Raw genomic sequence first — 25699 nt, forward strand, 5'->3', positions numbered from 1 at the left:
GTTGTTGTTCACCAGCTGGAGTGTAAACTGAACCTGACTTCATTTTAATGCAACGTTGTCATGAAAACTGACAATTTGTGTCCAATGACAACAAAACCAGTAGATGACATTCCGTGACTCCGTCTGTGTGGATATGTTCACTCCTCCTCACCCTCTCATGTTGAGGTCTGTGTGGATATGTTCACTCCTCCTCACCACTCTCATGTTGAGGTCTGTGTGAATATGTTCACTCCTCCTCACCACTCTCATGTTGAGGTCTGTGTGAATATGTTCACTCCTCCTCACCACTCTCATGTTGAGGTCTGTGTGAATATGTTCACTCCTCCTCACCACTCTCATGTTGAGGTCTGTGTGGATATGTTCACTCCTCCTCACCACTCATGTTGAGGTCTGTGTGAATATGTTCACTCCTCCTCACCACTCTCATGTTGAGGTCTGTGTGGATATGTTCACTCCTCCTCACCACTCTCATGTTGAGGTCTGTGTGGATATGTTCACTCCTCCTCACCACTCATGTTGAGGTCTGTGTGAATATGTTCACTCCTCCTCACCACTCTTATGTTGTGGCTCGTGGCGTCACCCGATCTCAATTCTCATTTCTTTATACCCCAAAGTCTTCTGAAACCTATGATTGCGTCTTCTCTTCCTGTCATTTCTACTGACTGGAAGGAGGCAGTGGAAGTGAAAAAACAGGGGGAACTATTTCGAGGTTTCTTTTATTTTATTTTTTTAAAATGTTTTTTTTATTAATAATTTTATTTTAAGACAAAAGACAATACATAGACATAACACCTAGAGGACAATAAACAATGCAGACGACAAAACAATGGACATAACATCATAAAGTCAGAGTATTTCAGAAAAAAAAAGAAAAAAAAACAACAACAAAAAACAAACATAATAATAATTAGAAGGAGAAGAAGAAAGAAAGACGGATGCATGTGTACATGTGTATATGTGTGTGCGTGTGCATTTATGAATTAACTAATAAATAAGAGGAGTGGTGTCATGTTTGTAAAAATATAGTGAATGATGACCAGATGTCGTGGTGTTCTGTTGTATTGTAAATGATAGATGAGGTGAGTTGTTCCATTGAAATATATTCTGACATTAAATTTTTCCAGTGTGAGATATGTGTGTTATTTCTTGATTTCCAGTTCACGAGGATTGTTTTCTTGGTGATAGTTAGGGCCACGAGAAGTATTTTGCAGTTTGTTTTGCTCAGGTTTATAGATGAGATGTCTCCCAGTAAACAGAGTGATGGGGATAATGGGATGAGGCAGCCCAGGAAAACAGACAGTGACTCAGTTATTTGTTTCCAAAAGTGTTGAACTGGTGTGCAGTGCCAGGTGGCGTGAATGTAACTATCCTGAGTATTTTGCATGCAATGTGGACAGATATCTGTAGTGAAACCCATTTTAAACATTTTGTGCCCAGTGTAGTGAATTCTGTGAAGTATTTTATATTGTATTAGTTGTAAATTTGTATTTTTGGTCATAAAATATATATTAGTACAGATTTTGGTCCAGAAGTCGGCATCAGGAGTGATAGCCAAGTCAAATTCCCATTTTATTATTGGTATGGTTATTATTTCAGAGTGTGATATTATGCTACATATTTTTGAGATTAATTTATTTGAGGAGGTGATATTAATTAACTGTGAGGTTGGGGGAGGTAATTCCAAATGTGTGGCCTTAATGTTGAATTTTGTTTGAAGGGATGATTTAAATTGTAGATATTCCAGAAAGTGATTTTCCCGATGCCGTACTTCTGAACCAAATGGGGGAATGAAACCAGGGTATTGTGATTAAAGATGTGTTTCAAATGAGTGATGCCTTTAGTGGACCATGTGTGGAGATTTAAAGGCTTATTACTGCTTAGAATGTCCAGATTATTCCATATAGGGGTGAAATTTGAGGGTGCAAAAGTGACATTAGTGATTTTGTGGAATTTCCACCAGGCTGTCAGAGTTTCTGCTATTGTTACCATTTTGAAGCAAGGATGGCGTTTGATTGATTGGCTGAGAAATGGTAGGTCTGAAATCTGGATGTCCTTACATACTGTCTGTTCTATGTCTAACCATGTGTTGTCTGAGTGAGTGGGGTGGATCCATTTAAGAATGTATTGAAGTTGGTTTGCTAGTGAGTAGTGAGAAAAATTTGAAGCTTCAAGTCCTCCTTGTTTTTTTGTTTGTTGTAAAGTGGCCAGTTTTATTCTTGGCATCTTATTTTTCCAGTAAAATTTAGTAATGAGTGAGTCAAGAGATTTGAACCAGGAGTGGGTGGGTTGAGATGGAATCATTGTGAATAGGTAATTTATTTTAGGAAGAATTGTCATTTTAACTGTTGCTATTCTGCCCATGAGTGACAGTGGTAGTTTCATCCAGCGGAGGAGGTCGTCGGTTATTGTTTTAAGTAGTGGAGTGAAGTTGAGTGTGAACAGCTCTGACAGCCTGGAGGAAATATGTATTCCCAAATAAGTGATGACACCAGTGCAAAAAGGAATAGGTGGTGTGTGGCCTGCCCCATCCCAACTGTTACTGTCTAATGGAAGGATGAATGATTTGTTCCAGTTAATTGAGTAGTTAGAGATTTTGGAGAATGTGTCTATAATTTTAATAGTTTCCTGTAACAATGAATATGGCTTTTGGAGGAAGAGCAATATATCATCGGCATAAAGACTGATTTTGTGATGGGTATTGAGTGTTTGGATTCCTTTTATGATGGTATTCTGACGAATGGCAGCAGCTAGCGGTTCAATGAAAATGATGAAAAGTGAGGGAGAGAGTGGGCATCCTTGCCTTGTCCCCCTGTGCAGTGTGAAGCTGTGAGAGGTGTGTCCATTGGTGATGACGGTGGCTGTAGGTGCAGTGTATAGAATTTTGACCCAGTTAATAAATGACTCCCCAAAACCAAATCTTTTTAATGCACTTAAGAGAAATGTCCAATTTACTTTATCGAATGCTTTTTCTGCGTCTAAGGAGGCGATGATGGTTCGGGTTTGTTGTAATGATGAGTAGTTGATTAAATTAAACAGTCTGCGTGTGTTAGTGTATGAGTGTCTACCTTTGATAAAGCCGGATTGATCTGGGTGAATTATAAATGGAGTGACTTTTTCTAATCTATGAGCTAGTGCCTTTGTGATGATTTTAATGTCTACATTGAGGAGGGAAATGGGACGGTAGCTTGATGGAAGAGTTGGATCTTTGTTTGGTTTGAGGAGAAGTGATATACAGGCTGTATTCATGCTTGCTGGGAATTGCACATTTTGTTTTATTTCTGTTATCATCTTGTGAAAAAGTGGAGCTATGATGAACCAAAAGTGTTTATAGAACTCTGCAGGGTAGCCATCAGGTCCGGGTGCTTTGTTATTGGGCATGAGATGGAGGGCAGTACAAAGTTCATCCTGTGTTAATGGGGAGTCAAGTGTGTTATTTTGTTCTTTGTTAATCTGTGGTAAATCAATGCTGTTGAGAAATGAATGGATGTCTTCTGGGTGTGGGTCCTTTTCAGATGAATAAAGTTTGGCATAAAACTTCTGAAGATTTTATTGATTTCATCGGGTGAATTTGTTGGATTCCCTGTTGAGTCTTTAATGATTGTGATTGTAGTTTTTTCCTTATTTTGTTTAATTTGACTTGCCAAATATTTACCAGATTTATTGCTATGGTGAAAATGTTCTTGTCTAAGTCTGTGTATTAGGAATTGAGTTTTATTATTTATTATTTCATTTATTTGTAATTTATATTTTCTCAATTCGTTTTGAGTTTCCAATGTTGGGTTGCTTGCATTAATGATTTCAAGTTGGTTGATTTGTTGTTCCAATTCAGCTTCTTCTTTTTTTTCTAGACGGAAAATGAAATGATTATTCCTCTTAAAACTGCTTTCCCTGTTTCCCATAGAAGGGTCGGTGATGACTCTGGGGAATCATTTATTTCTAGGAAGGATGCCCACTCTTTGTTAATCAGACTGTCAAACTGAGGGTCTTTGAGAAGAGACGTATTGAAACGCCATCTAGTGATTGGTTTATGTATGTTAATTCTATTCCATGTAAATGTTACGGGAGCATGGTCGCTGATAATTATAGGGTGAATCTTTGAGTCTGAAATATCCGATATAATTGAATTGCTGTGAAGGAAGAAGTCAATGCGTGAGTATGAACGGTGAACCGGAGAGAAGAATGAGTATTCTCTTGCGTTGGGGTTCTGTAATCGCCAACTATCGCCAAGACCACAATCCCTCATGAACTGTTTTATTGTTTCTGTGGATTGCCAGGTACGTTTTTTATTTGTAATATTAGATCGGTCTACTGATGGGTCGATAACTGTATTAAAATCGCCTCCCATTATGACTGGACAGTTGCAAATGTTTGAGAGAGATGAAAAAAAATTATGAAAAAAGGATGGATCATCAGAGTTTGGGCCATAAACATTACAGATTGTGACTGGACTTTGTTGACGGATATGTTAATAATGATAAACCGGCCTTCTGGGTCAGTGATGGTGGAGTTGTGGATAAAGGAAACTGTCTTGTTAATTAAAATACAGACTCCTCTTTGTTTTGTGTTGTAGTGAGCTGAAAATGAATGAGTGAATTGTGTTGATTTAAATTTGTTGTGACCTGATTCTGAGAGATGTGTTTCTTGTATTAAGCATATATCTGCTTTCAGCTTAGCCAGATGATTTAAAACTTTAATTTGTTTTGCTTTAGAACCAACTCCATGGATATTCCAGGTTAAGAATTTGAGAGAAGACATGTTAATTGAAATACTATAGACTGAGTGTTAATGTTGGTGTGTGTGTGTGTGTGTTGATGTGTAAATGACACAGCAGTATGAGCAGACATTGAATCAGGGAAGAACAAACATATACAAAACAAAAAAACATAGGAACGTAAAGACAACAAAGTAAGTAACATATTACACATAACAGAAATACAAGGCAATGTGTGAACCAGATCGGGTTCATACTGTCAGGTACAGTACGACATGGGTGCAATACTAAATAATAAAATAATCGAAACAATGAAATGCAAAGAAAAGAGGGGGGCATATCGAGATTACGATGGGGAGTTTTGTGTATGTATGCGGATACGTAGGGACAGGAGAGAGAGAGAGAGCGAGAGAGAGAGAAAACGGGGTCTAGAAGAGCCAGGGGTTACGTCCTTATCGCGGTATAATTGTCCATCTATGTATAGTCTGTCCAGTGATATTATTGCTTTCTTTCCTTCTTTCATCATGTTTTTGCGGATTGGAAATAAAACTTTGCGACGTTGCATGATTTCTTTTGGGTATTGATCGTTGAGTCCATAGTCCGTTCCTCTGAGCTGCCTGCCTTGTTGTTTGACCTGTTCTTTTTGTTTATAGTGTTCAAACTTAGCGATGATTGGCCGCGGCCGGCTGTTGTTCTGCGATCCCAGACGGTGGACGCGGTGGAAAGTTATGTTGTTGACGATCTCAATTCTCATTTCTTTATACCCCAAAGTCTTCTGAAACCTATGATTGCGTCTTCTGTTCCTGTCATTTCTACTGACTGGAAGGAGGCAGTGGAAGTGAAAAAACAGGGGGAACTATTTCGAGGTTTCTATGGAAACTGAAGAGCAGCAGCAGGGGAGGCTTCAAGTTCCTCAACGTCTCGTTAACAGAGGAGCCCAGAAGACGATCATCTGGTTAGGCGTCTTAAGAACCACCCAGTCTGTGTAGGGATGGACAGGTGCAACAGGACTTTCACCCAGGAGGCCGCTGTTCATGTCCCTTGTAAAACCAAAAGTCCCAAAAAGTGTCTTTCTTGGACGCTTTGAAGCGTCGTTCATAAGGATGGCGTCTGAATCGTTGTTTTCGGACACACCCCACAGACTCATCAGCTACCGTGAGCTCTCTCCGTTGCTCGTGGTATTCATTCAAGAAAGTAAAAAGAATACCTCATTGAATCCCTTTATTGAAGTGGAGTATTTTGGTTTGGTCCAGGCCCAGTAGATACAGGACCGAACCACTTGTATGATTGGTTGCTCAGTAGTTCCTCCGGCTTGTTATGGCTTTATAACTTCTATTGACATTGAAGACCTTTGGGAGATTTGGAAAAAATTTTAAAAAATTAAATCACAAAAGTTCTGGGAGAGTTCTGGAATTTTGTTATATTCACATGTTAATTAATGCCGAGTTTGAAAAAAATAATATGTTTTTAAAAGAAACACTATCAAAATATAAGCAGGCATACGCTCTCATATCGCGGCGCAATTTTTTCTTTCTTTCCGCATTGCGAGTGAACGCACCAAAACTGAAAAGTTCGGTGGCCATAGCAACAGTAACTCAGGGATAATCCTCTATCATGTATACACCGAGATTTCACTCAATGTTTGGTCATGGAAATTTGGTTTAAAGTCGTGGAAGTCCATTGGTCAACATGTGTTTGAACCCTGTATATACAGGACTGTCTCAGAAAATTAGAATATTGTGATGAAGTTCTTTATTTTCTGTAATGCAATTAAAAAAACAAAAATGTCATGCATTCTGGATTCATTACAAATCAACTCAAGTTTCAAGTTTCAAGTTTTTATTGTCACATCCCCTTTTATACAAGTATAATCGGTTTGTGAAATTCTTATGTGCAAAACACCCGACAGCAGTAGCAGACTAAAAAAAGAATAAGAATGAGAATAAACTATACAATATCCACACAAAAAAAGAAGAAAGTATTAACAATATATATATATAAAACAATGTGATAGAATATACATCATGACAATATACAGGACTGTCTCAGAAAATTAGAATATTGTGATGAAGTTCTTTATTTTCTGTAATGCAATTAAAAAAACAAAAATGTCATGCATTCTGGATTCATTACAAATCAACTGAAATATTGCAAGCCTTTTATTCTGATTTATTGCTGATTATGGTTTACAGCTTAAGAAAACTCAAATATCCTATCTCTAAATATTAGAATATCATGAAAAAGTATACTAGTAGGGTATTAAACAAATCACTTGAATTGTCTAATTAACTCGAAACACCTGCAAGGGTTTCCTGAGCCTTGACAAACACTCAGCTGTTATAAATCTTTTTTTTTACTTGGTCTGAGGAAATATTAAAATTTTATGAGATAGGATTTTAGAGTTTTCTTAAGCTGTAAGCCATAATCAGCAATATTAAAAGAATAAAAGGCTTGCAATATTTCAGTTGATTTGTAATGAATCCAGAATGCATGACATTTTTGTTTTTTTAATTGCATTACAGAAAATAAAGAACTTTATCACAATATTCTAATTTTCTGAGACAGTCCTGTATATACAATATATATATATATAAAACAATGTAATAAAAATATACACCATGGCCATAGATATTCACAGAATATGTTCTGGTGTATAGTGAAATATTGCAAGCCTTTTATTCTTTTAATATTGCTGATTATGGCTTACAGCTTAAGAAAACTCAAATATCCTATCTCTAAATATTAGAATATCATGAAAAAGTATACTAGTAGGGTATTAAACAAATCACTTGAATTGTCTAATTAACTCGAAACACCTGCAAGGGTTTCCTGAGCCTTGACAAACACTCAGCTGTTATAAATCTTTTTTTTTACTTGGTCTGAGGAAATATTAAAATTTTATGAGATAGGATTTTAGAGTTTTCTTAAGCTGTAAGCCATAATCAGCAATATTAAAAGAATAAAAGGCTTGCAATATTTCAGTTGATTTGTAATTAATCCAGAATGCATGACATTTTTGTTTTTTTAATTGCATTACAGAAAATAAAGAACTTTAACACAATATTCTAATTTTCTGAGACAGTCCTGTATATATACTGTTGTGTGTTCACCCCTCCCCCTCGTCTTCCCCTCCAGCTCTGCTCTACGCCACCATCTTTGGAAACGTGACCACCATCTTCCAGCAGATGTACGCCAACACCAACCGCTACCACGAGATGCTCAACAACGTGCGTGACTTCCTGAAGCTCTACCAGGTCCCCACGGGGCTTAGCGAGCGCGTCATGGACTACATCGTGTCCACCTGGTCCATGTCCAAGGGCATCGACACTGAGAAGGTGAGGGGTCAAAGGTCATTGTGGGGGTCACACAGAGGTTTTTTTTCTTTATCAAGATTCTATATTTTATTAAATGTCCACTTTGCTGCTGTCTCCGCTGTGTTGCAATAATAATAAAGCAGTGGTTCCTAAATAGGGTACGTGAAAGCACTCCAGGGGTACGTTAGATTAAAAAATATATATATTTCAAATTAGCATCCATTTTAAAAAATCCTTTAAAAAAAGTTATTGAATAAATATTCAATAAAATATAAATGTAATTTCATAATTTGAATTGTATATATAAAATGGTGCAAGTGCTCCAAAAACTCTCTCCTACTGCGGCTGTATCACTGTGAAAACTCTGATAAGTTAATATGTATATATATATATTTATATATATATATATATATATATATTTATTCATATTATATATTTATATATATATATAATTTTTATATATATTCATATATGTATATATAATTCATATATGTATATATAATTCATATATATACAGTATTTAAAGATATTTATTTATATATGTATTTATATATATAAAATGTATATATATATATATATTATTTATATAAATATATATTTATATAGATAATAATGGCCATCCTCGTGATATGTTATTTTATGTCGTAGAATCTCGTCATATTTTTCCCCAGTTTTCTCAGTCTAATTGGTTTTCTTAGTATTCTCGAGTTGACTTCCAGGCTCTCTTTCTCCTTCTTCTTTTCTTCTTTATAGACGATAACCCCCCCCCCCCCCCCCCCCAACACACTCCTATCAATAACCACTTCCCTTGTTTTTCTTGAGATAGTCATCCCCCCTTAGCGAGACATGGGCCCTGTGTATAAATACCTCTCGTGAGTGGCCGTCTGGTGTCACTCCGGGAGCCGCTGCCTTGTACTCAGTCAGCTGTTCACGGACGCACCAGAAGGAGGACCGGGGGCTTCTGGACTAACATGCTCCACTTTAAAGGGAGCACAGCCTTCAGCCGGCGTGTGCTCCTCCTCCTGGTGTGCTCCTGTCTCATGAGGCCGGCTTGTGAACGACGGAGAATGATCAGCTTTATTTACCTGTATTCTAGTTGGGGCTGCACCTCAGGGTGTAATGAGCTGGACAAAGAGACTCACAGTTTACAGACGGGCGTGAATGAGTGTCCTCAGGAAATGAATGAGGCAGCAAGGCTGGAGCCCATTGGCCCAAACCCCAGTTATTCAACAGCTCGGACGCATAAACGTCATCATATAGAGGTTTGGCTTATCAACATGCCTATGTCGAAAATAAGATATGATTAATTTCATTTAGTAGTTTTTGACTCTTCATTTATAGATTTATTATATCAATAATTTATTTTCCAAGGTTACACATAGCAAAAGGCAACAAATTCTTCAATTAAACACATTTATTTATATTGTAACGAGGAAGCAGCTACAATTAACCAGGGGCTTTTATTGTGAAGAGTTAACAGGAAATGCAATGTCCGTCCACCGCTCCGATCAGGCTCTTGACCTCTTGATCTCTTGATCTCTTGACCTCTTCATCTCTTTATCTGTTCATATCTTCACCTCTTCCCCTCTTCATCTCTTGACCTCTTCATCTCTTCACCTCTTCCCCTCTTCATCTCTTCCCCTCTTGACCTCTTCATATCTTCATCTCTTGACCTCTTCACCTCTTCCCCTCTTGACCTTTTCATCTTTTGACCTCTTCATCTCTTCCCCTCTTGACCTCTTCATATCTTCATCTCTTGACCTCTTCACCTCTTCCCCTCTTGACCTCTTCACCTCTTCATCTCTTCTCCTCTTCATGTCTTGACCTCCGTCCAACCTCTCTCTCTCTCTCTCTCTCTTCCAGGTGTTGTCCATCTGTCCCAAGGACATGCGCGCTGACATCTGTGTGCACCTCAACAGGAAGGTGTGTATCTCCTGAATAGGTGTTTATACCACTGATGTTAAATGAAGGGAACACGGTTACGTCATCATCACATCATCATTACATCATCATTACATCATCTTATCATGAAATCACATTTATAGACGGATGTCCTTTAAGGCATTAATTATTTTATTTTGGAGGAAAAAATCACATCAAAAGATATTTCGTAATTAAAAAGTGAGTAAATATTCCAAAAATAAATGCAAAATGGAGCCAAAAAAAACTTTTATAAGTTAGTCTGATAAAGTTTAATGATTTATTAAATATATAAACCAAAGTAATGAACCAAGATGGTGATTATGAACCACCAGGGGGCGACTCCTCTGGTTGTATAGAAGTCTATGCTTCATGTGTTAAAGCTGCCTTCTCTCTCCTGACCACCAGGGGGCGACTCCTCTGGTTGTATAGAAGTCTATGCTTCATGTGTTAAAGCTGCCTTCTCTCTCCTGACCACCAGGGGGCGACTCCTCTGGTTGTATAGAAGCCTATGCTTCATGTGTTAAAGCTGCCTTCTCTCTCCTGACCACCAGGGGGAGACTCCTCTGGTTGTATAGAAGTCTATGCTTCATGTGTTAAAGCTGCCTTCTCTCTCCTGACCACCAGGGGGCGACTCCTCTGGTTGTATAGAAGCCTATGCTTCATGTGTCGTCCTCTCCTGCAGGTGTTCAACGAACACCCGGCGTTCCGCCTGGCGAGCGACGGCTGCCTGCGCTCGCTGGCGGTGGAGTTCCAGACGACGCACTGCGCCCCCGGCGACCTCATCTTCCACGCCGGCGAGAGCGTGGACACGCTGTGCTTCGTGGTGTCGGGGTCACTGGAGGTCATCCAGGACGACGAGGTCATCGCCATCTTGGGTACGTGGACGCGTCTGTCTTTTTTGGTGCTTTTGAATAATCCCGGATGTGCGTGTCAATGATTGGTTGATTGATCGATTGATTGGATTATAGAAGAGAAAATCAAATGGTGATATGATTCCGTGAGAATATAAATGGTGAATCAGGTTTTTGGACGGTTAACGAGACTTTAAAAGACTTCTTGGACTCTGGGAATTTGCAATGTTTTATTTTTCATAATTTTTGTTGAAACATGAAAACAAAAAACAAAAAGCTTCTGACTCGAGGAAAGAGAAACAAGAACAGACGAGAGATCAATAACCTTTAGTTCATGCAGGACAAGAATCATAGATACAAGATGTGTGTGTGTGTGTTTGTGTCTGTGTGTTGTGTGTGTCTTTGTGTGTGTGTGTGTATTGTGTGTGTGTCTGTGTGTCTACGTGTTTGTGTGTTTGTGTGTGTCTTTGTGTCTGTGTGTGTCTTTGTCTCTGTGTGTCTTTGTGTCTGTGTGTGTGTGTCTGCGTGTGTGTGTCTTTGTCTCTGTGTGTCTGTGTGTGTCTTTGTCTCTGTGTGTGTGTGTGTGTGTGTCTTTGTGTCTGTGTGTGTCTTTGTCTCTGTGTCTGTGTGTGTCTGTGTGTGTCTTTGTCTCTGTGTGTGTGTGTGTCTGTGTGTGTCTTTGTGTGTGTGTGTGTCTTTGTCTCTGTGTGTGTGTGTGTGTGTCTCTGATGTCACAGAGATGCACATTAGATACATTAAATGTAGATGAATATAAAACATCATCCTGTGTCTAGTTTTCAGAGAGAGAACTCCTCGTTTCTCTTTTTTTCTTCTTGTGACTCATTTCTGAACTTTTATGATAATTATAATTTGTTCTAAAAGGGTTTAAAAGAACTTTCCGGTAATTACAGAACAAACCCCTCCAGTGTCTTCATCTCTTCTCTCTGGTTTCTGTTCTGAACGCCGCTCAGCTCGTTTGTGTCAAAGTGTCGACGTCAAACGGTTTTGAGTTTCCGTCGTCCTCGTTACCGCGGCAATGCCAGGTGAAGCTATGACGCAATAAGAGGAGGGGCACACATCTTCAGGGTAGTTATTAGCTTCATACTGGTATTAGTTTTTTTGTTTGTTTTTTGTACCCATAGAAACGTCTGCAGGACTGTGATCTGCTCATTACGATGGCATGCAAGATAGTGATCCATTACGTAAGAGCCAAACATCCACTTGGGCAAATAGTGAGAATCAGCTCCAGTTTTATAATCAGTGAAAATAAAACAAACTGGAAGAAAAAAAAGAATGTAAAAAGAGGAATAAAAGTAAAGAAAAATACAATAAAAAACACGAGGCAGACTAAAATAAAACCGAGTGAGCCCTCCTCCAGGTGTTTCCTCCTCTCTTCCTCACTTCATTAGGAGGCACGGTGGAGGAGGCGCGGTGGAGGAGGCGGTGGAGGAGGAGGCGGAGGCCTGCGCTTCATAAAGAGAGCATTAGACGTGTGATGAATCTCTTCCTCACACGAGGACATTAATCAATACATATCGTTGTCATCGGGAGATGCTGTTGCCATGGAGATGAATATTGTGTGCTATCTGCTGGTTTCCATAAAAGGTGAAAGATGTCGTGGCCACATGGCTCCAAAGAAAGAAGGTGTGTTAACTCTATAAAGTCGTAACTTAGCTCCAGCTTTACCCTTTCAGGCCTACTGTTAATATATTATTTAAAATGGGAAGTTCTACATGATGTGTACTTTTACTTTTGGTACTTTTTGGTATATTTTGATGCAAATACTTTTCTTTTCTTTCTTCTATTTTTCAAACATTAATTAAATGTCCTCAAAATGTCCCAAACAGACCACCGTACACAACGAGTCCTCTCAAAACTGTTTTTCTTCTTAAGTTCCTTTTATCTAAGAGTTTTAGTAAGAGCCTTCATTTGCTTTGATGACTTTCTGTTGGTATATATATATATATAAATATATTTATATATATATATTACATATATATATATATTACATATATATTTAAATATATTTAAACATACATATATATATACATATATATATATATGTATATTTATTTATTTATATATAAAACATATAGATATATATGTTACATGTATGTATATATATATTACATATATATTTATATATATATATATTTTTATATATGAATATAAAATATTTATTTATATATATATATATATTGCACACGCAAACCTTTTATATAAAATGCGCTAAATAAAAAAATAACATTTTAGGTGTGATGTCATTTCGTGTTGATATATTTAAACATCGCGTGCGTGTTTAAATGCCAGTGCTTGGATCGCAACGTTTGTTTTATTAGAAGGCAACATGCACACGCATACAATATACAGTCGGTGCATTTGAGTCAATAAATCACGGGAACTCTCAGACGCACACTCACACACACACACACACACACACACACACACACACACACACACACACAAAAACACAGTGAAGTTAGTCAGGATGTCTGGAAGAAAGGAAACAAAAAGGAAGGAGAAGTTTAGGGAGACGCCGACTCGGGAGAAAGAACAGAGGGGGAAGAAAGAAAAAAAGAGAGGATAACGAGAAAATAGAGACGGGCAATGTCTGAAGGATGGAGGAAGAGATTGCGAGAATTCGAGAGAGAATCAAAGGATGAGGAGGTGGAGGTGGGGGACGGGGACGGGGGGGGGGGGGTCAGGCTCAGGAGACGTTGGAGGAGGAAGAAGAAGAAGAGGATGAAGGGAGAGTGTGCCCTCCTCCTCGGTTGCAGGTTTTTAAAGCCCCTGATTTCCCCAGGCTGAGGAGTGAGGTGGTAACACACTCTGCTCTCATTAGTGTCCAATGGCATCCGGACACACACACACGCACACACACGCACACACACACACACACACACACTCCAGCAGCGGAGGTAAGGATGTGGGATTGCCGGTGTGTGTTTTCCTGTTACGGCTCCTTAACGTCTCCATGTAGCGGCCGAGGAAAATTAGTTTTCTTTTGAGAAGACAATAAAGCATCTGAACACACACACACACACACACACAACATCTCACACATCTCATACACCAGCGCGGAGAAACCCACAACAACAAAGTTATTTTCCCACAGTAACAAGGCCATCCTGTGGATGCTCATGACAGTAATAATAACCCTCTCATTTCCCATCATGCACCTGGCTTCCTGTGTCAGTCAAGAGTTGTCGTCGAAGTCTTTTATGATGATCCACAGAGTGCAGCAGGAGGTGATTCACTGTTGTGGTGCAACAGGAAATTAGCATCGCTGGTTCCCCCGCAGGGAGCCAATGGGATCCCTCCGCTTTGTTTCAGGTTATTAGAGATGAGCGTAGTCGTCTCCTTTACTCTTTAGCGAAACCTTTAAATGTCTTAAAGACTTTATTTTAACCAGAAACACGTAAAAAACACATCGAGTTTGAGACGAGGCAACAGGAAGTTCTAATCATGAAGGCGGGGCTTAAAGGAGGTCCACTGACAGAGTTTAACAAAGTTAAACTTGTAGAAATATGATCTTCATTTTGCTCTTTGTTGTGATTTGAGACAAACTCAAGAGTTCATGTTGTTGCTTCTGGTCCGTGAGAGATTTTCATGGAAAGTGATTCATATTATATATATATTATTGTATATTTATTATCATATATTTATATATTATATAAATATTCACTGGGTTGCCGAGCAGGTTTCATTTGGGTTATTTCTGTAGACCGCACGCCGCCAGAGATCTGTCCGTGGGTTCTGCTCCCAGAACATCTCTCTATCTCTCTCTCTCTCTCTTTTCTCACTCTTTGTTTGTTTTCGCCAAAAACGATGAGCTGATTAATTTTCTGAATCCATTATTCATGCTCGGTTATGAGACGGAGATTCAGTCGTGACTTCTCATTCTCCAAAAGCAATAACACGTTCTGGCCCGGTGGAGAGCGGGAGGAGGCCGGGAGTCTGGCTGCACCACGGGGACCAGGAACCAGAACCGGGCTTTAGATGTGGGACGCTCCCGAGGAATCAATCATGTGGAGGTTAAAGGGAGAAACGAGCACCTCCTCATCAGCATCCCGAGACTCCGATCTCCTCTCAAAGGATCCAGACTCCGTGGACTCAGACCAGAGGAAGACCCGTTTGAGACGGCTGTCAATCAATCTCCATCGAGCTCAGCGGCTAGGCTAAAGCTAGCACTACGAGTTTGTGGACCGGTGGTGACGGAGGTCCAGGGAGGTCTATGAAGGTCCAGGGAGGTTCATGGAGGTCCAGGGAGGTTCATGGAGGTCCAGGGAGGTCTATGGAGGTCTATGGAGGTTCATGGAGGTCCAGGGAGGTCTATGGAGGTCCATGGAGGTTCATGGAGGTTCATGTTCAGGGACCTGTACAAATGTAAGATGTTCCAGTGTATTTTCCTTCAGTTGATTTTGTGGCGGCTGGAGGAGAAGTCCTCTTCACTTGGTCTTATAGTTTTTTCGGGGTTTTATATTTGAGTTTTCTCCAGTTGTTCAGCTCCATTTTCAACATGATGGTTCTACAAGAGTCGAGTTGTAGGAACGTCTTTTAACTTCATTTTTTTTATCGGAATTATTAATTGTTTTTAATAATGCAACTAACTGTCTTATAACATAATGCACGAGTTAGTTTCCTCAAATTTAAACGTAACTATCTGATTCTCACAGAAGATTCATCTTTAATTCCTCTGGACTGGAGGGAAACGATGAACACATCTCTTATCTTCATTAATGATGTCGTTGCTCAGTGGTTTAATATCACGCTGCTGATCATGTTGGGGCGTTTACTTCCTCTTGTTGACTCAATAAACTTCTCTATTGCAATTTTTTAAATTTTCAGTTCACATCTGGAACTGAAAAAAAACAAAGTGTCAGACATTTTGCAAAGTACCTATTTTACAATATTTGTGCAGAGTGTGGAACTCTTTTAATAATTAAACTCGGGGCTCCACATGCTGATCGGAGTCCTTCTAATCCAATAAGGACCTTTCTGATGCTGCTGCCGGTGGGCCGAGATATGAGCGCAGCATCAGCACGCCGGCCTGAGATGGCTGATGGGCCGGTGGCGAGCTGCAGCGCCAGATAAACCCCCTCTCCTCTCCCCCCCCACCCATACATCCAGATGCATGCAATTTATTTTTCCGCTGATGTGGAGACCAACTGAACATCCAGCAGAGTTTATCTCAAATCCTGCATTCGTGTGGATAATCACAATTATTAGTATTTTTTTTCAATTTTACTGAAAAAAAACAGAACGCGACAATATATTATAATATTATATTTATTAATATTGCGAAAAACTTGAATAAATATAAAATAATAAAAATCACATATTCACATTTTACCCTTTTATAAGTCCCGCCCCTTATATATATATATGTATAAAATATATATATATATATATATAATATATATATGTAAAAAATATATAATGTGGCAGCTCTGACACGGACGTCCTTATTAGCCACGGTTTGACCTGTTTGACCTGTTTTTTGTGCTTGTTACAACCAGGATGCATCTGGGTGTCTTCAGGGGAAAAGAGACGCACAATAACTTTATATTCACATTCTATTAGGAGTGCACTTGAGGAGAAATACTTTACCCAAAAAGTTAAAATCTTCCCGTATAAGACGAGGATACAGAGAGCAAAGGTGTGTGTGCTGCTGCAGGTTTATTGGTGTGCAAACACACACTCTGATTTTCATTCATATTTAACTGTGTTTTATTCCCCATCATATTTTCCATTTATTAAAACAGTCCATCACGCATCTTAAGTTCATTTCAGTGCCGTCACATTATCCGGTTCACACGATTATGGTCAAAAGAGAAAAGTTTCTATTTCATAAATAAAAACTGGAGAGGGGAAAAGAAAGATGATAATATTCATCTTTAACTTTGTTTACTGTGCATGTTGTCTCTTTGAGTGAGGGGAGGTGGAGAGTCTGCAACCAACACCGTTTATATATATATACAGGACTGTCTCAGAAAATTAGAATATTGTGATAAAGTTCTTTATTTTCTGTAATGCAATTAAAAAAAAAAAATGTCATGCATTCTGGATTCATTACAAATCAACTGAAATATTGCACGCCTTTTATTCTTTTAATATTGCTGATTATGGCTTACAGCTTAAGAAAACTCTAAAATCCTATCTCATAACATTTTAATATTTCCTCAGACCAAGTAAAAAAAAAGATTTATAACAGCTGAGTGTTTGTCAAGGCTCAGGAAACCCTTGCAGGTGTTTCGAGTTAATTAGACAATTCAAGTGATTTGTTTAATACCCTACTAGTATACTTTTCATGATATTCTAATATTTAGAGATAGGATATTTGAGTTTTCTTAAGCTGTAAGCTATAATCAGCAATAAATCAGAATAAAAGGCTTGCAATATTTCAGTTGATTTGTAATGAATCCAGAATGCATGACATTTTTGTTTTTTTAATTGCATTACAGAAAATAAAGAACTTCATCACAATATTCTAATTTTCTGAGACAGTCCTGTATATATATATATATATATATATATATATACACAGTATATATATATCGATGAGTTAAGATCAGGCTTATCCTAAACACCAGCATGTTGTTTTCATGGCGTGCTTTCCCTCATTTTAAAGCACAATGTTCTTAATTTATTATATTATTGAAGAAACATGTATATAATTTCGTCACCTGCATTTTCCCCTCATTTGCACCAATTTCTTTTTTCATCAAAGTATTCTGAAACACACAAGTTAAAAAAGAAATACATACTTACATATATATAGATTCAGAAATATATACATATTTATATATATTCATAAATATATAAATACGTATATATATAATTATATATATTTATAAATATATGTATATATAAATATATATATATTTACATATGTATATATACATATATATATATATATATTTATATTTAGCTATATTTTGCTCCTTTCCGAGCTGGAACTGAGTATTCGCTCCAACTGTTCTTGCGTGGTGCACATGGTGAAGTCAGCAGCTCTGGTTGCTAAGGACCTGGCCAGGTAAAAACGGTTGCTAAGGACTGAAAAAGAAGCGAGGATGTTTGTTTGCTTCATGCCAAGATGCGTGTGGTTTATTGTGAATGATTAATGGAGTATTGCTGTGAGCTCTAACTGAACGACTCTGCTGACCTTCTTTTCTTTTCCTCAGGTAAAGGCGACGTGTTCGGCGACGTGTTCTGGAAGGAGACCACGCTGGCACACGCGTGTGCCAACGTGCGGGCGCTGACCTACTGCGACCTCCACGTGATCAAGAGGGAGGCCTTGCTCAAGGTGCTCGAGTTCTACACCGCCTTCGCCAACTCCTTCTCCCGCAACCTCATCCTCACCTGCAACCTGCGCAAGCGGGTAAGGTATCGACCACTGTGGACACACACACACAATACATGAGTACACACACGCAGTACACACACGCAGCACACAAGTACACACCTACAGTACACACAAGTACACTTAACGCTGTGTTAAAGCTGCATTCTGTCTCCTGACCACCAGGGGGTGACTCCTCTGGTTGTAGAGAAGTCTATAAGAAAATAACTTCAAGTCTCTCATGATATATTCCCTCAGTAAAGCTCCGGAAGAGTCATTTATGAGAATCAGGAGCCATAGGTTCCCGACCCCTGATTCAGAGTATCATGCTGTATAGAAGAAGACTTGAAACTATAGAGACTTAGACATGAACTCATGTTTATAATGTTTACTGAGGGAATACATCAAGAGAGAAGTAGAGTCATTATAAAGGCTTCTATACAACCAGAGGAGTCGCCCCCTGGTGGTCAGGAGAGAGAATGCCGCTTTAACACATGAAGCGTAGACTTCTATACAACCAGAGGAGTCTCCCCTGGTGGTCAGCAGAGAGAATGCAGCTGTAACACATGAAGCATAGACTTGCTGTCAATCTCCTCTGAATAATATCAGGCGACGCTTGTTCTGCGTTAACTCGCTCAGCCAACTTTTTGCAGGATTTTTGCATTTCTTCTGATAAAACAAAGTGCATTGTGGGAATGAAACCGGTAAAGGTTTTATCTCATCTCTCCCTCGTGAGCACAGCCGACTTTAAAAGTAGAAGCTCGAGCACCCACACATGCCGAGGACATCTGACCTGACACCACCTCTCAATCTCCTTTAAGAGTCTGTTGTTGTTTACTCGTCCCCGTGTTTGTTTGTCTTTTCTCGATGGGTCTTTTCTCAAACACACAATACATTATACATCGGCTGGCGGCCGCCTCCTTAAGTCCTCGTGCCCTGCTGCCGGCCTGGCAGGAAGTCGCTCTGAGCTCCTCTCGCTGCGTTACTGTTGAAAGTTCATCGATTATTATTTATTGATGTGTGTTCCATGCAGCCGGCCTCTCGTCTGGGTGAGCTCATACGTGCTGCACACAAACACTTTACACTTTGCTGCTTTTGTTCACCTGTTTTTTTGGAATGCAGGTCATAAACAAATATTTATTCTAGGGATAGAGTTAGAGCGCATCAGACACAGCCAGGCCCAATGGACCCTCTGAGACGTGAAGGGACAAGGACTCAGGGAGGAAGGAGAGTTAATAATGTGTGAACCAGATGTAAATATATCCATAAGGAGAGAGAGGTGCTCAGTGTATATATATATATACATACATATATATTTTTTAATATATATACACTTACACATTTAACTTGGAAAGTGACCCTGAGCCTTAATCATCAGTCAGTATAGAAACCTTGTATTAAGTGCAGTAGCCGTCTGATCTTATTTATTATTCATCTATAAGCAAAGAGACTCTGAGCCTGAAGTTTTATTTCATGAGCAGGTCAAACATTTATTCTCAAGAAACACGTCAGTTAAATACTGAGAACACTGGGTTCATTTTGGGGGAGCACAGTTCTTGTTAAGGACTCGTTGCCCCAGCGTGAGATTCAGCCTTAAAATGAGTTTTAGAACAAGAATAATTATAAATGTAATGAACATGCAGTACAACTCCTGACCTCTAGGAGTGTGTGTGGGCTGCTCTCTGCTTCATCATTGACATTTATGGGAATCGACCTCTAAAGGAAAAACATAGAGACCAAAGTGCCTGAATGACGAATATATATGTAATATGACGAAGCTCACTCCACAAAAGAGAGAGAGTGAGTCGGAGGGGGAGGGGCCAAAACTGACAGATCCTACGTACTGTTCCTTTAAGAAGGAGAAGAGCTGCTCGAGTCCCCGTGGTCTATTAAACCAAACCGACTGATACGAGCGTCTAATAACCACCAAAACTTGTTAGAGGCCGTGAAGCACCTCTCCCTCTCTCTATTGTTAACTGCTTCATGATACAAGCTCTTATTGTTTTGTTTTTCTCACTTTCAAATTGATGCAGTCAGAATGCAACACACGCGAGCCGGCGGTCCAGCTTAGGGCTGTGTGTGTGTATATAATATATATTAGATGTATAGGAGGGAAAGATTGAGAATCTTTAAAGAGAAGCGACTTGTTGACCTTGAGTCAGGAACCCGGAGTCAGGAAAAAACCCGGGTCGCTGGAGTGGTAACCCACGATTTACCCAGTGGGCGATTGAGGACCCAGATGCAGAGTAAAGTCAAAAGATTGTTTTATTTCCTCTCCGTCACAACGGAGTTTCAAAGAATGTAAACGTGTCTTTGACGCAGCAATAATGCGAACACAAAAAGGTATAATCCAAATGAAAGTGTCAAATCCAAAAAGGGTATAATCCCAACAACGAGTCAAATCCAAAAATGGTATCCTCCAAACCAAGTCACAATCCAAAAATGGTATAATCCAACAAAGAGTCAAAATCCAAAACACAGAGGACTAGCAAACGTTACGAGAGGGTAACGAGGATCACAAAGTATAATCAAACTTCGCGATGACGTGTCTAGCACACTGCCAGGTATTTATACCCTGGTCAAACAAAGTTAATTCAAGTGAAAACAGGTGTGGACCAGAAAGACTGAAATAATGTCTTTCGACCACCAGAGGTCGCCAAATGACCCCAGTGGCAAAAACAGAAGTCCCAAATCATGACACCTTGAATTTGGACTCCATCACACAGAGGTCACTTCACTCATCTTCACATATGTCAAATATATCAAATATTGTCTAAGTTTATGGTTTGTGTTAAATAAATTGCTGTTCTTACTTCCTCGTTCATGATGACCTGAATTCGTGGTCACATTACAGCGCGTCCCATTCTGTAGACGTCTCAATAAAGCGTGAGCACGGAGCCATGAACAACATTACAGATCATGTTGAATATCTTCTAACGTCTGTACATGTGATATTACATAATGCCCCCCCCCCTCTTCTCAGTGAAGTGAAGCCGTCACTCAGCGTCTCTGTGAAGCCCTAAATAAACCCTGATGCGCTGCGTCTGATCCTGAATTATTTAAACGGGAATCGCCGTAATTCGGGCATCTCGTAAGCACAGAGTTTCATTTGCTCTGTCTGAGGCCGGGTGCTATGTTTAGAACTAGAGCTTTGAAGTCTGAGACAGAAATAGATTTATTTATTTTGGTGCCTCGCATCCACAGCTGAGGGATCAGAAAATACACGAGTGTTACGCACTCTCATCTTTCTTCTGTTTAAAGAAGAAAAAGATGATGATGATGATGATGAGGAGGAGGAAGCTGCATGACTCGACAAAAATGCCACCGGCTGTTGACACTGCAACCCGTCTTAATTTTGCAATATCCATTTATTAATAATACCGTAAATCAGGTTGACGTTTTAATGTTGCTGCACATTAATTCCTCAAAGGCTAATGCAGAGAGAGAGACTTGCTTTATTTAAAAAAAAAAATTTAAAGAAAATGCTTTTTTTCATGATGAATACAAACGAGTTAGAGAAGTTATAACAACACAAATGTGAAGACGTTGGTAGAGCTGGAAGTGATGTAACCAGAAGAGTCGCCCCCTGGTGGTCAGGAGAGAGAATGCAGCTTTAACTCATGAAGCATAGACTTCTATACAACCAGAGTAGTCGCCCCCTGGTAGTTAGGAGAGAGAATGCATCTTTAGCACATGAAGCATAGACTTCTATACAACCAGAGGAATCGCCCCCTGGTGGTCAGGAGAGAGCATGCAGCTTTAACACATGAAGCATAGACTTCTATACAACCAGAGGAATCGCCCCCTGGTGGTCAGAAGAAGAACAAACACATCGGTGGTGCGTTGTAAAAAGTCTCTCAAAGGATGAAATAACTCTAATAGTTGAATAAACATTTGTGACTTCAGCTAGTTTGTAATAACTGATGAAGCAAAATATAGCCGATGGCATGACTCATGACATTTGGAGTAATCATCCGTTACCTCCATGTTTACCATTCCCGCCATGCTAACCGTTACCGCCGTGTTTACCGTTACCGCCATGTAACACTTCTGACTCCCGTTTCTTTAACACTTTGTGCCGCGTTTAATTTAAAGGACTTTAAAACATTTTATCTTCCATTATCTCGAGGTTACAAATCTCAGACGTCTCCGCTTCTCTTCGGCAGCGCCAACGGCCATAAATAATAGATGCAGGTTTGTTTTTGGATCTTTAAGATCCTCAACCGCCGGTTAACGGACACGTCACCTGATTCAGCTTTTTAAAACTCTTGATTGGAAACTCGATTTCACTTCAACTCCTTTTTATCATTTAGTGTAACTTCTGCCTGCTTTTATTTTTATTAATTTGATTAAATATTTTTTTACGAATTTGTTTCCGCTTCGACTTAAATTAATATTATTATTTTTTTATTCATATTGGAAACGATGTTTCTAAAGAAGAATAAAGGGGGGAAATGGCCAAACATCGTCTATTCTTTGCTTTTTAAAATGTATTTTAAGGTGAGCGACGCTGAAGTGCTCTTCACTTCCGGTTCGGATGCACTTTGTCGTTGCTGACGTTGATAGGAAGTGATCGTCGGCTAATGGAGGCTCGCTGGTTTTCATCCGCTCACGTCGGCGGCATCTTTTGTTTTGATTCATACTCAGAGACACAGAAGCCTCATCGCTCCCTTCAGAGGAGACAAGGACATTAAACGTCCTTTATATCACACCGCACTCAAGTTAAGTCAAATAAAATGGTCAGGAAGCTTCCAGCAGGTAGGAAGCATGTAGGAAGCAGGTAGGAAGCAGGTAGGAAGCGGATAGGAAGTGGGTGGTAAATATGTAGAAAGAAGGTTGGAAGCATGTAGGAAGCGGGTAGGAATCATGTAGGAAGCATGAAGGAAGCAGGTAGGAAGCGGATGGGAAACAGGTAGGAAGCGGTTAGGAAGCAGATGGGAAGCTTGTAGGAAGCGGGTGGGAAGCATGTATGAAGCAGGTGGGAAACGGGTGGGAAGCGGGTAGGAAGCGGGAAGCGGGTAGGAAGCGGGTAGAAAGCGGGTGGGAAGCATGTAGGAAGTGGGTAGGAAGCAGGTAAGAAGTGGGTAGGAAGCAGGTGGGAAGCAGGTAGGAAGAGTCGGTTGGGTGGAGGTCCAGCGTGGTGGTGCTGGTGATAACTCGGACCTCCATGTCGTTGTTTCCTGTTTGCAGATCGTCTTCCGTAAGATCAGCGAGGTGAAGAAGGAGGAAGAGGAGCGCCAGCGGGCGAAGAACGAGGTGCAGCTCACCATCCCGCAGGACCACCCGGTCCGCAAGCTCTTCCAGAAGTTCAAGCAGCAGAAGGAGCTCCGGAACCAGGGCGCCACGGGGCCCCCGGGGGCCTCGGACCTGGAGAAGAACCAGCTGCAGGTGGAGCAGCAGCAGCTGCACCCCAGCAGCCTGCAGCTGGGCCACTCCAGCCTGCAGCACTCGCTGCCGCTCAGCCGGCAGCGCCCGCCGCCGCCGCCGCCGTGCTCCATGCAGAACGGGGCGCCGCCCAGCAGCAGCGTGCTCACCGTGTCTCAGGTGACGCCCATGCGCGGCGGCTCGCTGGCCTACAGCCCCCCCGGCGACCCCTCCCCCCCGCCCGCCGCCGCCAAGCCCAACAACTGCGACGCCATGGAGCTGCAGCCCGGCGAGCAGACCGTGCGGGTCCAGATCAGCCCCGGCGCCGTGGCGGCGAGGCCGGCGGTCAAAGCCAGCGGCTGGATGCGCCTGAGGAACAACACGGCGCCGCCGGGCGCCGGGAAGGAGGGGCTTAACAACAGCGTGAAGGCCGTCTCCGTGGAGATGCTCTCGCAGGAGGGCAGAGGGCAGATGGTGTCCGGCAACAACCCGCTGCGCAAGACGGACTCCTGCGACAGCGGCATCACCGAGAGCGAGCTGCGCATCGACCGGGCGGGGGAGGCGCGGACCCCGGCCGCCGTCACGCCGCTCCTCCCCGGGGGAGGGGGGCCGCGGTCCCCCCACCTGTTCTGCCCCTCTCCGGATCAGGCGCTGCACGCCGCCTTGCACGAGACCCGGCTGGAGCTCCGGGAGGACATCCGGACCCTGGGGGGCCGCATGGGCGCCCTGGAGAGTCAGGTGGCGGAGATCATCAAGCTGCTCTCGGACAAGAAGCGGCCATCTTTGGGCGGCGTGGCGCCGCCGAAGATGGCCGCTTCCACCGCCGCCGCGCCCAAAACCAAAACACGACGTCAGGACATTTTCACCGTTTCCAGGCCGGTCTCTCCGGACTCGGAGAAGGACGACGGGCTCTGAGGAGCGGGCGCCATTAGGACTCCAGGTCACGCCTGGGTTTCTTGTTTGAGGGGGCGGGGCTTCTTTAACATTTGCACACTGACTCCTAGAACCGGTCCCCAGGGACCCGGGTCCCGGTTCTTGTGATTGTACAGACTCTCTATGCACGTCCAGCTGGATTCTGGCCTGCGTCCTCGCCGCCTGATGTGATGCAGTTGACTGCAAACACACGTTTTATTGATTATTGATTATTGATATTTTCCATTGATGATTCACTATGTGGGCCTTCAGGGTTTACTGGTAGCACTACGAGCAGAAGGGATTGTGCATGGATTATTTATGAACGGAGATTCTCCCCTCGGTGAAGCGAGATGTTCTTTATGTTTTATATTTATTAATCGTAAATGTTTGCCTCTAATGATAATTCATATTTTTGAGGATGGAAATGTCCTCAGTGAGTCGTCGAGTTAGAGTCCTCCTCTTGTCTATGCATCACTCGCTACGCCGCTGGAACATGATGATGATGATGATATGTTTCTTCGTCTTCTTCTTCTGTTCGTTCCTCTGCATGAATCAGGGATGACAGAATGCACTTTGGGCGACAATTGTTTAAGAGTTTATGTCACATAAAAGTCCAGCACAGTGACATGTAATCCCACAGCACACTGCTACACACACACACACACACCACAGCAACTTCAGCGCAAGTAATACACGTGCACACACACACACAGACACACACAAACACCTGCAGAGTCTTATTTTCTTCACAGAAGGCAGATGAGTTGTTTTTGTCTGAAGTTTTTTCAGGTCTTGTTAGATTCGGATGCTGTATATTTATATTTATTTATTTATATATTTATATATATATCTTATATTTATTTATGTATATATATATTGATATATATGGGGCTGCACGGTGGTGTAGTGGCTAGCACTGTCGCCTCACAGCAAGAGGGCCGTGGGTTCAACTCCCGGTCGGGGCGGTCCTTCTGTGTGGAGTTTGCATGTTCTCCCCGTGGCTATGCAACAGTTGACTCTCAGCTGTAAAGAGGCTCCAGGACTCTTTTATAGGATCACGCTCATGATTATTAATAGCTCTCTTTGTACAGATGACATCATCTATTTATATCTCAGAAATTCTGAATGGAAAGTCTATTTTCTAAGTTTCAGTTCGACACCTTCAGAGGACGTTTCACATCAGAAACTTATTGGCGGGAAAACTTAAAACAAAATGTTTGGAACAGGCTGATGCATACATTTTAATTTAAAGTAAATATAATAACTATTAGATTCACAC

The 25699-nt window shown here is 41.0% G+C and overlaps 1 protein-coding gene across 1 annotated transcript in view; it reads left to right on the forward strand.

Moving 5' to 3' along the window:
- kcnh5b (potassium voltage-gated channel, subfamily H (eag-related), member 5b) overlaps window positions 1-24420 on the forward strand; it is a 74176-nt gene extending 49756 nt beyond the window's left edge. Inside the window, exons 9-13 of the mRNA XM_056426478.1 lie at window positions 7847-8046; window positions 9889-9948; window positions 10631-10823; window positions 17984-18180; window positions 23332-24420. Coding sequence (XP_056282453.1) covers window positions 7847-8046; window positions 9889-9948; window positions 10631-10823; window positions 17984-18180; window positions 23332-24420 — 1739 coding nt within the window. The remainder of the gene's footprint in view (window positions 1-7846; window positions 8047-9888; window positions 9949-10630; window positions 10824-17983; window positions 18181-23331) is intronic.
- Window positions 24421-25699: the final 1279 nt, after the last annotated feature.

The sequence above is a fragment of the Pseudoliparis swirei genome, chromosome 11 (genome assembly GCF_029220125.1).
Source record: "Pseudoliparis swirei isolate HS2019 ecotype Mariana Trench chromosome 11, NWPU_hadal_v1, whole genome shotgun sequence".
Taxonomy (NCBI): Eukaryota; Metazoa; Chordata; class Actinopteri; order Perciformes; family Liparidae; genus Pseudoliparis; species Pseudoliparis swirei.